We start from the raw sequence: 14363 nt of genomic DNA, 5'->3' as shown, positions 1-14363 counted from the left end.
CCAAGCAGCATCATATGATGCTGCTTGGCCTGCTGTGTTCATCCAGCCCTGCACCTTGTTGTCTCATGTTTGGAATTGTCTGATTTGCTTGCTTGTATGTGATGTTCCCTTACTGGTTAGTGACATGTTGCTGGTCTCCAGTAGGCACTGGGGACAGAGCAGCAGACTTGGGGTGTAATAGTTGGGATGTAGCTAAAGACAGGTAAACTGTGCAACCTACTGGTTAAACGGTGACTAAGACGAGAGGATAGGATGGTATTTGAGATGAATATGTGAGCAGAATGGTTTTATGACTGCTGTGCCATTACGTTGCCAGTCAGAGACAATGCAAAATTGCCAATGCAACCTTTTAGAGACAAGTTGGGTATGAGGGTGCCGGTCTTTCAGCAGTTTTCTGACGGATGGTGAGTTGTTCTGGGAATGGCACGTCACAAGATGGGTTAAAATTGGTCGGGTTGGCTAGGTAGTTTAATGAGCCACTTTTGATAAGATACAGCAAGAAATCTCATGAACTCTCAGTGAGAATCCCTCCAAAAATCTCAGTATAATTTGTGCTTAACCAAAAAAACATACGATTCAGCTCAACATGTATTGAATGGAATGTATTATTGTGTGTGTGTATTCTTATTTAACTTTTTAAAATGTATTTAATAATTATCATGCTGACAGAATAGTGCAACAGTGCTTCATTGATGCCCAGAAATATAACGACATGCATCAAAAAAAAACACAGGGATTATTTTCACCAGAAATTAAGATTTTGTAAATGGATCCTTTCTTATCCTTAGAAGACCATAAGATGCCAATCTCTGACACTGACACTGGCAATATACTCAGTCCATTCTCGCACTATGAGCTGCCAGTCACTGACTCTCCGCATGTCATCAGTCCAATCCCTGAACCTGCTATGATAGGGAAGGATGAATTTACAGGTACTTCTAACAATACTTTTGTTTTGTTTTGCTGTGGATAAAGCAATGGAATAAGCAGTATAAGCGTGTCAAGGGTTGTGCTGCAAAAGCCAGTGGGGAGTACATTGCAGATTCTATGCCACACTTTTACAGTTACATGAATGGTTTAGTTGTGTATAAATATATGAAGAGCCCTAACTGCTGCATTTCTTGTGGGTGTTACCTAATTTGCTCATCTCTTTTGGATTATTTGATCAGCACACTCATTGTATGAAGTTTAGGCCCCAGATTTAAGGAGGATTGCAAGGTCTTGGGGTGCGTGGAGAATAAATTCATTAGAATGGTATCAGGGATGAAGCATTGTGGAGAGGCTGGAGATGCTAGGATGAGTTTTCTTAGGAAAAAGGTGAAAGGAAAATGGAACACTTACATTCAAAAGTCTGAGCATTTAGTGTACATAGGGAGAAACGTTTAACTCTGACATGGAAGTCGGTTAACAAAGGATTCAGGTTTCAGTAGAAATAGAGTTGACAAGAATTTTTCCACATGCCTCTGTCTTATGATCTGCTTTGCTGCCTGAGCCAACTCCCGTTTAAAATTCTCAAATGCATTTGGAAATTTCAGATATACATCTCCGGCACTGCCTTCACCAATCCTTTTTGGTTACCTCATCACAATGCTATTCGGTTAGTCAGGCATAATTAGTATTTTAACAAGATGATGTTGGAGTTTCTTCATTCTTCCTTTGGTTTCAAAATGAAAGTTTACTTATTAATGGTTTTCAGTAACTCCCATCACTAATCTTAGACAGACTGTTCTGTAGTCTTCTCGTTTCTCCCTAACCTTTTCTCAAATATAACTTTAGCGAACATGCAGTGTCCTAACACAAACTTTGATCCTCTATGGATTGAAAGATTGTGACCATTGCCAGTGCTGTTTCATCCTTTGATTCATTCAGTTATCTCAGAAGCATTATGTAGAGTTTATTACTGTATGAAATATGAATTAGACACAAAATGTGTAACTACACTGGAATCCTATTAAATACTAATAAAAAATAGACCTGTTGTGTTTCAGTATCATAGTAGGGTTAGGTTTAGGCTGAGTGTGAATCAAAAATATTCATCAATAAATCTCGAGTTATTTTCAAGAGACATTATATTCCCTCTTCCCCCCTGCAGGCCATCATGTACCAACTCCTGACACTCCTAATGTCTTCAATTTAATCTCAGAATATAAACTGTCTGTCACTGACACCGCTAATATATTCAAACCAATTCTAGAATCTGAACCTGCAGACATAATGGAGAAAGAAGAGACAGGTATTTCTGAGACTATTATTCTACCTGGAACATGAACTCATGAATAGAGTAAATAATAATAGATGAATGTTGATATTTGTATTAATGCAAGATTCTGATACATGCTGTAGGTGCTATGGCACACTTTTACAATTAAATAAGTTTGATAGTACGTTGAGTCACATACAGTTCATTCAGTGTTGTGGCACAGAACATGAAATGAGCAATCTTCTGCCTACCTCTTGGATCATATGTAGCTTACTTCCTTTTATTGGATTTTTTGTCAACATTGATATATAATTGAGCTTTCAAGCTCAGCTTAACTAGAAACTATTAACCCATCAAGACTGTGTACTATTTTATTGAATGAATTTGGTTTATATGGTGGCAGCCATATTGCTACATGGACTATCCGTTATTATATCACATTGTTATGAATGTTTGCAAGGCATTTATTCTAATTGCATAAAGTGCAAAAAATGAGCAAGGTACTACATTTCATGGAGATTAAGACTTTTTGGTTGTCACAGTGGTCAAACTTGGTCAAAATACTTGATCTCAAAGTTTAGAGAGTGCTATAAAATAAACACATTCACTATGGTGTGAACTTTAATGGATAACAATTAATGTTTACAGAGTGGAAGCAATGTTCGCGCATTGAGTGTCTGTTGCTATTTCAGTGTTGTATGAATCTTTTTCAGTAATGCTGAGTGAATTAATGCACAGTTAAATTGAATATTCAATGAAATGTATTGTGTGCTGTATTTGGTTAGTTTTAACTGTGTTTGATGACTATAATAAGAGAATACTGCAACATTGTTCAGAAATACAGTTGTGTTCCTTAAACCAGTACAGAGATTATTTTCACTACTGATTAAGAATCTTGTATTTGGATTCCTTCATTATCCCCAGCAGACCATGAGATGTCAACCTCTGACATTCGCAATGCATTCAGTTCAATCTCAGACTATGAACTGCCAGTTACTGATTCTCCACATGTGCTCCATCCAGTCCCAGAACCTGATCCTGCTAAGATAGGGATGGATGAATTTACAGGTACTTCTGACAATAATTTTTTAATATTAGCAAAGGAATGGGGTAAAGAGTATAAGCGTGTTAAGTCTTGTATAACTGAAACAGGGAACTGGAGCTCAATCTATAGATTCTAAACTATACTTCAGTGAAATGAATGGTTTACTTGAATCTGAAATCCAATCATCAAGGTATGTGAAGATAGCAAGCTGCTGCATTTTTGCAATTTGTATCTCTCTTTTGGATTATTGACTGGCGTGCTCATTTCAAAAGTTTGGGCCCCAGTCTTTAAAATGGCTTGGAGTTGGCTTAGAATAATTTCACTAGAGTGGTAGCAGGGCTGAAGACTTCAGTTTAACTATTGTGTTAAATTTAGTCTGTTCCCTGGTTGTCTCCAGGGCATGCCATTTTAAGAAACTACCCTGAAAAATTGCAATGAACTGCTTGTCTAGGCTACCTTTGCCCATCTAACTTTTCCAGTTGAAACGTAGATTAAATGTTCCCTTGATTAACACTATGCCCTTCTGACAAATTCATGTGTTTCTTCCTTTGTGCCCACCATCTATCTAGTTACTGTTAGGAAGCAAGTATAATACAGTCATCCAGTCTTCTGACACCAATCGTCTGTCTACTGAGGATTGAAAGATGTTGCTTCCTTTTGACCTTTTGCTTTTTTCTTTACTTTGGATGCATCATGTACAGTTCAGTATTGTATGAAATGTACTGTAGTATATGGAATTTATTGAAAGATGGAAGAATGTGATCAATTGTGTTTTAATGCAATGATGTCCAGAAAATTCATTATGTTTAATAATGAAGTGATTTTGAAAAGAGATTATGAATACTGCATTCGCATTCCTTCTTATCCCCTACAGACCAATATGTGCCAACTCCTGACACTCCTAATGTCGTCAGTTTAATCTCAGAACATAAACTGCTGGTCTCTGACACCCCTAATATATTCAAACCAATCTTAGAATCTGAACCTACAAAGACAGCTGAGAAAGAAGTAACAGGTATTTCTGACAATATTTCTGCCTGGAACATGAACCAAGTATTTGAGTAAATAAGAAGTGCATGTTGAGATCTGTATTAATGCAGGAAAAATTTCTGATGCATGCTGCAGGTGCTATGCCACACTTTTATAATTAAGTGTGATAGTACAATGTCTCGCATGCAATTCATTCAGTATTGTGGCACACAGTATAGGAAACAAGCAATTCACTGCCTATCTCTTGGAATTTGTGTTTTGTTTCTCTGTATTGGATTCTTTGGTCAACATCCTTATTTCATAGCACTTTAAGGCTGTGCTTGGGTGGTGGGTATCTTTCAAGGCTGTGTTGTCATGAATTTTATTGGGTGATTAATTGGCTTTATGTGATTGGGGCAATTTTACTGCATGAGGTATCTGTTATCATTTTACTCTACTATGAATCTTTTGGAAGGCATTATTGACAAGTCACAAAACATAGAATGAACAAATCACTGCACATTTAAGGGTAAACAAGCATTTTTGTTCTCACCGCTCAATTATTTGCTTAGCACACATATCCTAAAGTTTAGGCACCATGCTTTGCTATGAATTGTGTGTCGAACTATCATCACTTCATTGTCACAATCATTGTATGGTAAGCTACTTTTACATAGTGAAAGCAATGTTGGTGCATTGAGTTTTTGTTGCTTTAACTCTATTATATGAATCTTTTAATTTTAATAGTGTTGTATAAATTAGTATACGTGGTAATTAGTGAATGTAAGTTACTTGGACTTTCAGAAGGCTTTCAGTAAGGTCCCATACAACAGATTAGTGTAAAATTGCATGATGATTGCACAATGTTCAACACCACTCATGACCACTCATACTAAGCAGTCCTTGTCCACATGTAGCAAGGCCTGGGTGGGATTCAGTCTTGGGATAATTAATAATGAGTTATATTCTTTGCCACAAATGCCAGGTAATGGCCACTTCCAACAAGAGAGATTCTCTTGACATTCAATATCATTATCATCAATGAATGTCTCACTATCAACATCCTTACCATTGACCAAGGACTGAACCAAATCATCCATATAAATACTGCTGCGACAAGACAATGTTAGGGCCTTGGAATTCTGTAGCAAATAAGTCACCTGACTCACCAGTGCCTGCCCACCATCTACAAGGCGCTAGTTAAGAGTGTGATGGAATACCATCCATTCGCCAGGATAAGTGCAGCTCTAGCAACGCTTGGGTAGCTTGACACCATCCAGGATAAGGAAGTCCAGTTCATTGGCACTCTGTATAACACCCTGAACATTCACTCCCTTCACTAACAATGCACAATGGCAGCAGTGTGTAGTGTATACAAGATGCACAGAATCAGCTCATCAAGGCTCCTTCGACCGCACCTTCCAAACCTGTGACTTCTATCATCTAGGACAAGGGCAGCAAACATGTGGGAACAACACTACCTGCAAGATTCCCTCTCAGTTGCAAATTGTCCTGACTTTGAGCCATATCGCTGTTGCTGAGTCAAAATCTTGGAACTCCATTCCTCACAGCAATGTGGGTGTTCCCACATGCCTGAACTGCAGCAGTTCAAGAAAGTAGCTTAACACCTCCTTCTTGAGCAATTAGTGGTGGGCAGTAAATACTGGCCTTGCCAACAATGCATTCATTCCAGGAATGAATAGTAGTAAAACAAAAATCTGGCATAGTGAGTGTCATCCATGTTCCATTCTTTTGAATAAAGGAAATAAAAACTGACCCTTGATGAAGCTACTGTAAATCACCTCCCAGTCTATGAGGCACCAGTTGCCATCACTTTCTGTTTTGTATCACTTTTTGTATCCATATCACAGCATTAATTCCATGGATTCCACCTTAAGAGGCCTCCAGTCTGCTACTTTGCTGAATGATTTGAAAAATTCCAAAACCCAGGCTAATGTTCTGGAGACACTAATTCAAAACCAAAGGTAGCAGCTGGTGGAATTCAAGTAGTTCGATTCATACAGCTAGAATATAAAGGTAGTCTTTGGAATGGTGAACATGTCATCTCCCATTGATTCTTGTAAAAACCCATTTGATTTACTAATGATGATTAGGGAAGGGAATTCGCTGTCCTTACCTGGTTTAGCCTACTTGTGACTTCAGACCTTCAGCAATATAATTAATTGTTAACTATCCTCTGAAATGGCACAGCAAATTCTGGAGATTAAGGGAAATTAGTGATGGTCAATAAATGATGACCGCACCTGCAACTCCGCATGCACTCACCCCTCCCCCACATGCCCCCCCCCCCCCCCCAATACGATCCATATCCTTTGGACCATCATGTACCAATTTGCAATGCTCATAGAGTCTTCAATTTAATCTCTGATTATAAACTGCTGGTCACTGACACCCCTATTGTATTCAAACGAGACTTGCAATCTGAACCTGCAAAGATAGAGGAGAAAGAAGTGACAGATATTTCTGAGACTATTTCTGCCTGAAACATGAACTCCTAAATGGAGCAAATAATAATAATGTATGTTGAGTTGTGTGTTAATACAAGAGAGGATTCTTGCAGATGCTTTGGCACACTTCTTTAATTAAATAAATCTGATAGTCAGTATGTTGCCTCACACACAGTTCATGTTGTGGCACGCAATACATGAAATGAGTCTGGAATTTATGCATTTTGCCTCTCTCTATTGGATTCTTTGGTCAATATCCTTATGTTATCGAGCTTTGAGGCTGTGCTTAGCCAGAGAGTGACTTACAAGTTGCACTGTCACAAGGTTTATTGAATGATAATTATGCCTTTATGGAGCAGTTATTCCATGGGGTATCTGTTATCATATCATTATCTTATGAACCTTCTGGAAGTCATTGACTGTCTTCACACACTGCATATAAAATGAACAAATCACTGCACATTACATGGAAATTAAGCACTTTTGTTCTTACCATTCGATTATTCACTCAGCAAGCTAATTTCCTCAAGTGTAGGGATTGTGTTTTGTATAAATTTTGTCAAACTATAGAATCACCAAGTCATTGCATGTTTTATGGAAAGTAGTCTTTTTTTCACACAGTTAAATTATTCGCTCAGTACAATTATCTCCTAAAGTTTAGGCATCGTGCTTTGCTATAAATAGTTGGTCTATCATCACTTCAGTGTAAAATAAATTGGATTGTAAATAACTTTTACATGGTAGAAGCAACGTTGGTGCTTTGAGTGTCTAGTGCCAGGTTACTTTCATATGAATCATACCATGGAATTCATAGCTGGAATTAATTATTTTACTCTCACTGTATATAATTTAGCATTGAATTGAATGTATTATTATATGATGTATTCAGTTACTTTAGAGTATCTATTTAGTATTAGAATGAGAGGATACTTCAACGGTGATCAAGAAATACAGATATATTCCTCAATTTAACAAAGATTATTTTCACTATTGACTAAGAATTTTGTCTGGATTCCTTTTTATTCCTAGCAGACCGTGAGGTGCCAACCTCTGATACTCGCAATGTGTTCAGTTCAATCACAGATTATGAGCTACCAGTCACTGATTCTCCACATATCGTCAATTCAATCCCAGAATTCGAGCCAACTAAGATAGGGAAGGATGAACTTACAGGTACTTCTGATTTAAAAAAAAACTCCTTTGCTCATACCGAAAATGTAATGGAGGAAACAGTTTGTGCTGTGAGTCTTGAGTTACTGAAACAGTGCGTTCGGGCACAACCTTTTGGATTCCATTCCATATTTTTGCGGTTAACTGTGTGCTTTTGTTGATTTGTGAAATGCATTCATCATCGAAGCATAAAGTATATGAAGAGAGTAAACTGCTGCATTTCTCCTCCATGTTATAAAATTGATCCCTTATGGATTATTTGATCAATATGTTCAGGCCCCAACTTTAGGCATATCAAGATCTTGAAGTGAGCTGGGCAGAGATTCACTAGAATAGTAGCAGGGATGATGACTTCAATTTTTGGTGATCCTGGGGAAGCCAGGAGACTACCATTGAAACAAAGAAGGTTAAAGGAAATGGAATACTTATGTTCAAAATTCTGAGGAGTTTAGATCGAAATGTATAGGGAAAAATGCATTTTGAGTGATATTTTGTTATATTTCTTTGGGAAAGTCCAATTTCTGTTACCCTTAGTAATGGCTTTCCGTAACCTCCATTGCACTGCTGTTTGCTGAAGTTCTCTGGTTTCTCCCTGACCCTTTCTTATATATGCATCCAAACATACAAATTAAAAACAAGAGTAGGCCTCGCAACCTCTCCAGCCAGCTCTTCCATTCTGTAATATCATGGCTGATCTAATGGAACATTACATTGGCCATTCTTTTCTGCTTTTTACATTCTGTGCATAATTGTGTGTCTTTTTTTAAAGTTTTATACTATCTTTAACATTCTTAGTTAGCTGCAAATGGTGGGTACATCCCTTGGACTTTTTCTTACAGAATGGATACATTCCGATGAATATAAGCTGAAATATCTTTTTGTGTTTGTTCCTGCATTTCTATTGACGTATCATTAACTTAATTTACCAATTATCTTTACCCAGTTCTACTATGAGATCATTAATTAACCTTATCTCTTTGAACATCATCTGCTTCTTCAGACTGTGCTGTTTTAAGAAACTACCCTGAAAATATGCTATAAACTCATGTTCTAGCCTACTTTTGGCCATCATCTGACTTATCCCATCAATGTGTAGATTAAAATTTCCTATGATTATCATCGTGCCTTTCTGACAAACTCTCAGTATTTTTATTTTTATGCCCCACCCAACTGTGTGGTTACCGTTTTGTCAGTTTTCTGACACTACTCCTTTATCCACTGAGGACTGAAAGACTTTACTGTTTATTTCTACTGTTGTTTCCTTCAGTGGCCTCGGATATACTTTGTAGAGTTTATTATTGTATAAAATGTATTATTTGATTAATTAATGTGTAATTTCAATACAATTTATTTAAAATGATAATGGAAGAATATAACTGATTTTGTTTCAATATAATGATGTCTAGTAAATCAAATACATTTATCAATGAGCTGCTGGAATGATTTTAAAGAGAGCTTATGAATGTTGGATTCGCATTCCTTCTTATCCCCTGCAGACCATCATGTGCCAACTCTTGACACCCCTAACGTCTTCAGTTTAATCTCAGAACATAAACCGCCAGTCACTGACACCCCTAATATATTCAATCCAATTCTACATTCTGAACCTGTAAGGACAACATGGAAAGAAGTAACAGGTATTTCGGACCATATCTCTCCCTAAGCACTTGAATATATAAAAACAAGCACATGTTGAGGTTTGTGTTAATGCAGCATATATTTGTCTGTCATCCTGTCATTGCTGTGCCACACTTTTACAATTAAATACGTGTGATAGTACACTGTCTTGCATGCAACTCTTTCCGTTTTGTGGCCCACTGTATAGGAAGCAAACAAACCACTGCCTCTCTCCTGAAATTTATGCACTTTAATTCTATTTATCAGATTCTTTGGTCAATATCTTGATTCTGTGGAACTTTAAGGCTGTTTTGGCTAGACACAGAGTTTCAATACTGTACTTTTATGATGTTTATTGAATAATAATTAGCTTTTTGTATTGGAAGAAATGTTGCTGCGTGGAGTATCTGTTATTATATCACTCTCATGTGAACCTTTTTGAAAGGCATGTGTAATTGCACATTTCATGGAACTTTAAGCATTTTTTAAAATCTTAGTTCACTTATTTGCTCAACACTCTGAGATCCTAAAGTCTAGGCACTGTGCTTTGCTACAAATTGTCAACCCATCATCACTTCATTGTGACATTCATTGTATGATAAGTTACTTTTGCATAGTGGAAGCATGTTAGTGCATTTATTGTCTGTGGCCATGTCATGATCCTCTGATTTTAAAAAATAATATTTGAATTAATTCATTTTCACTCAGTAAAGTTTAGGTTTGTACTGCATTTGATGTGCAGAAATACAAACGTATTCCTTAAAGCAAAATAGGAATTATTTTCACTATTGATTTTGAATTTTGCATATGAACTCCTCCTTATTCCTGGCAGACCATGAGGTGCCAACCTCTTGTTATGAGTTCAGTTCAATCTCAGACTATGAGCTAGCAGTCACTGACCCTCCCCATGTGCTCCATCCAGTACCAGGATCTGAACCTGCAAAGATAGGGAAGGATCAATTAACAGGTACTTCTGACAATAATTGCGTTTTTGGTATTAGCAAATGAATGGAATATATAGTTTAGGCATATTGAGGTTTGTACAATTTAAACGGAGTTAGGGCTCACTCTATAGATTCTATCACACACTTTAGCAGTTAAGTGAGTTGTTTAGAAGATAAATCCTATTTGTCATTGTTATGTAAAAGTATGAAAACAGCAAACTGAAGTATTTCTTCTGCATTTTATGCAATTTGTTCATCTCTTTGGATTATTTGATCAATGTGCTCATTGCATGAAATTTATGCTCTTGACTTTAAGAAAGATATCAAGGCCCTCAGGTGAATGGAGAATAGATTGATAGGAATGATAGCAAGGTTGAAGTTTTCAGTTTTGTGGAAAGCTTGGAGAAGCTGGGATGATGTGTGACCGAGTTGAGAAAATCTTTCTTCATTCAAAGTGTAGTGATAAAGTTGAATGCTGTACCACAGAAGGCTGTGGAGGTCAAGTCACTGAACATGTTCAAGAAAGGGTTTGAGTTATAAGGAAAGGCTGGGACTTTTTACCCTGGAGTGTCAGAGGCTGAAGGGTGACCTTTTGGAGATTTATAAAACCATGAGAGGCATCGATAAGGCAAATAGCCAAGGGTAAGGGAGTCCAAAACTAGAGGGCATAGGTTTAAGGTGAGAGGCAAAAGATTTAAAAGAGACTTGAGGGCCAACTTTTTCACACAGGGTGGTGCATGTATAGGATGAACTGCCAGAGGAAGTGTGGAGGGTGGTACAATTACAATATTCAAAAGACATCTGGACAGGTACGAGAATAGGAAAGCTTTATAAGGATATGGGCCAAATGCAAGCAAATGGGACTGATTCAGTTTAGGATACCTAGTCGGCATGGACGCGTTGGACTGAAGGGTCTGTTTCCATGTTGTATTATGCCAAGACTGTAAAGAGACTGCTACATTTTTTAGATTTTAAAAGAAATAATGGGGTATGGTGGGAAAGTGTGAATGTGACATTGAGATGGAGAATCAGCTAAGATCGTGTTGAATGGCAGAGCAGGCCCAAAGGGCCACATGGCTTCCCCTGCTCCAAATTTCCATGTTTCTGAATTTCCTTAGAATAAAGAAGATTACAGAGAAATAGAATTCTTGCTTTCAAAACTCTAAGTGAAAACTATTTCCTTGTCCACCCTTTGAATATTTTGCCTATGATTTTGACTCAGTGTTGAACACTGGTAATTGATTATGTGACAGAAGAAATTATTGATCCTATCACTGTATTAACATATTACCTCACCTTGAAGTTTCAGTTTGATCACCTCATTATCCTTTCTGTGCCAACAAAAGCAGTTCTAAATTTTCCCAACCTCCCCTGACTGAAGTGCCTTATTACTGGTTACATTCTAGTGATTCTCCTCTGTACCCTTTCTAAGAGACTTCATCATTTCTCAATTGCCATATGCAGAGTTGTCAGCAATATTTCATCAGAGGCGTAATCAGTGATTTGTGACATTCCAGCATGATCTCTTTGTTGTATTATATTCTTCTATGTATAAATGGAAGTAATCCAAGTGTTTTCTTAACTTGTTTTATCCGGATTTTAGGTTTTTATTGGGCAGAAATGTCATCGGTTTCCTTATGCTTTTAAAATTGCACAACTTAAGTTCATAATTAGTCATCTCTAAGTAGTTCATTCACTCATTGACGCCAGCAGATCCTGTCAGTCAATTCGAACCAATCACTATACTGCCCTCAGCCTGATCTGTTACTTCACAATATTTTGTGCCCTACACCCGTGTCTAGATCAGTTATAGCAAGGGGAAAGCGTAATCAACCCAAATTTGGGTGACACCACTGTAAACCACCTCCCAGCCTGTAAAACATCCATTCACCATCAATTTTGTATCCACATCACTCAATTCTTAATTCAGTTGGCTTCCATCTTAATGTGTCCTTTAGGGAAGGAAACTGCCATCCTTACCTCATCTGGCCTACATGTGACTCTAGACCCATAGCAATGTGGTTGACTCTCCACTGCCCTCTGGGCATTTAGGGATAGGCAATAAATGTTGCCTGGTCAGCAATGCCCTCATCCCATGAATGAATAAAGAAAAATAAAAGTCTGTTATATACCACTTTGTTAAATGTCTTGGGGAAAGTCCAAGGATGCAGAAAACATGGGTTCAAATAGTGACATGGCAATTATTTGAATATAGATAGTTTGATTCCTTTAGAAAAAATTATCCTCATTTCATCTCTGAAGCATGAAGTGAGTCTCAGTAATGATGATTCCATAAGTTACCAGCAATCATCTTAAAAACCTATCTGGTTTAATAATGTTCTTTACAGAAGGAAATCTGCTTTTTTTTTCTTAATCTGCTAGACGTGTGATTGTTAAACTATAGTATTGACCTCCTGAAATGGCCCAGCAAACCATTTGGTTCAAGAACACTTAGAGATGGTCGACAAGTAATAGCCTTGCCTGTGACACACACACACCACATGATAGAATAACGACAACAATCTTAACAGGCTTCTTATGTGGTCCTTTATTACACGCCTTGGGAATATCTAGGTGTGTATTTATTACACTAGCTTGGCTAATCTTCTCTGTCCATGCATCCAATTAAGTTATTCAGATGTAATTAACTGTTTACAAAGTCATACTGGAACTTCTTGATTCATTCGAGTCTTTTAACATGAAAAGTTTATTTATTCTTAACAATGGATTTCAATAGCTGCTCCAGCATCATCATTAGCCTGACAGCTCTATAATTTTCACATTTCTCACTAATATGTTCTTATATACAAGATTAGCAATTATCCCGCCTTCTCCTCCATCACTGAAGATTAAAAGGCTGTGCTACCCATACCTTTGGTTCTTCTGGTAATCTCAGATTCATTATGTAAAGTTTAGTATTGTATAAAATCTATTAGATGCGAACAGTGTAATTAAAAATAGAATCCATTTAAAGTGATAATGGAAGAATGAGACAGATCAAATTCAAAAGTGCTTGACATCCAGTGAAACAAATATTCAAAAATAGAAATATGAAGTTATCTTCATGACAGATCGAGTATTGTATCCGCCTTCCCTCTTATCCCTGCAGATCGTCATGTGCCAACTCGTGATGCTCCTAGTGTCTTCATTTTAATCTCAGAATATAACCCACCTGTCACTGATATCCCGAATGTATTCAAACCAATCCTAGAGTCTGAACCCGCAGAGATAGCAGAGAAAGAAGTGACAGGTATTTCTGAGACTATTTCTACCTAGAATATGAATTTCTGAATGGAATAAATTATAATAGATGCATGTTGAGGTTTTGTGTTAATGCAAGAGAAAATTCTGACACGTGATGTGGTTGCCATGCCACAATTAGATAATTAAATATGTTTGATAGTCAGCACACTGTTTCGCATGCAACTCATTCTGTGTTGTGGCACACAATATATAAAAGCAGGAATTCACTGCCTATCTCTTGGCATGTATACCTTTTACTTCTCTCTATTAGTTTCTTAGTCAGTGTTCTTATTTTATGGAGCCTTGAGGTTATGCTTGGCAAGCAGATAATATCCAAAGCTGTACTTTTGTAATGTGTATTGAATGATAATTGGCTTTATGTGATGGAAGCAATATTATTGCATGGATTAGCTGTTTTCATACTACTCTGCTTTGAATTGTTTGGAAGACATGTATTGTTATTCCTCAGTGCATATAGAATATTCAAATCACTGCACATTTCATGGAAAATAAGCACTTTTGATATCACCATTGAATTATTTGGTTATCACGCTCTTTTGCTGAAGTTTAGAGACTGGACTTTGCTATAGATTATAACTTACCATCTCTTCTTTATGACGTACTAAATTACTTTTACACAGGAAGAAATATTGGTGTATTAAGTGGCTGTTGCCAGGTCACTATCACACAAATCTTTTTCAATAATG

The 14363-nt window shown here is 37.1% G+C and overlaps 1 protein-coding gene across 1 annotated transcript in view; it reads left to right on the top strand.

Annotated features, from left to right (window-relative positions):
• Window positions 1–14363, top strand: part of LOC109911646 (target of Nesh-SH3) — a 286431-nt gene that overhangs the window by 138489 nt on the left and 133579 nt on the right. Inside the window, exons 20-26 of the mRNA XM_048603066.1 lie at window positions 789–932; window positions 2093–2233; window positions 3125–3268; window positions 4120–4260; window positions 7712–7855; window positions 9349–9489; window positions 13523–13663. Coding sequence (XP_048459023.1) covers window positions 789–932; window positions 2093–2233; window positions 3125–3268; window positions 4120–4260; window positions 7712–7855; window positions 9349–9489; window positions 13523–13663 — 996 coding nt within the window. The remainder of the gene's footprint in view (window positions 1–788; window positions 933–2092; window positions 2234–3124; window positions 3269–4119; window positions 4261–7711; window positions 7856–9348; window positions 9490–13522; window positions 13664–14363) is intronic.

This window comes from Rhincodon typus, chromosome 11, assembly GCF_021869965.1.
Source record: "Rhincodon typus isolate 14 chromosome 11, sRhiTyp1.1, whole genome shotgun sequence".
NCBI classification, from domain to species: domain Eukaryota; kingdom Metazoa; phylum Chordata; class Chondrichthyes; order Orectolobiformes; family Rhincodontidae; genus Rhincodon; species Rhincodon typus.
Note: the sequence above shows the minus strand (reverse complement) of the source record. Positions and strands in the feature narration are given on the sequence as shown.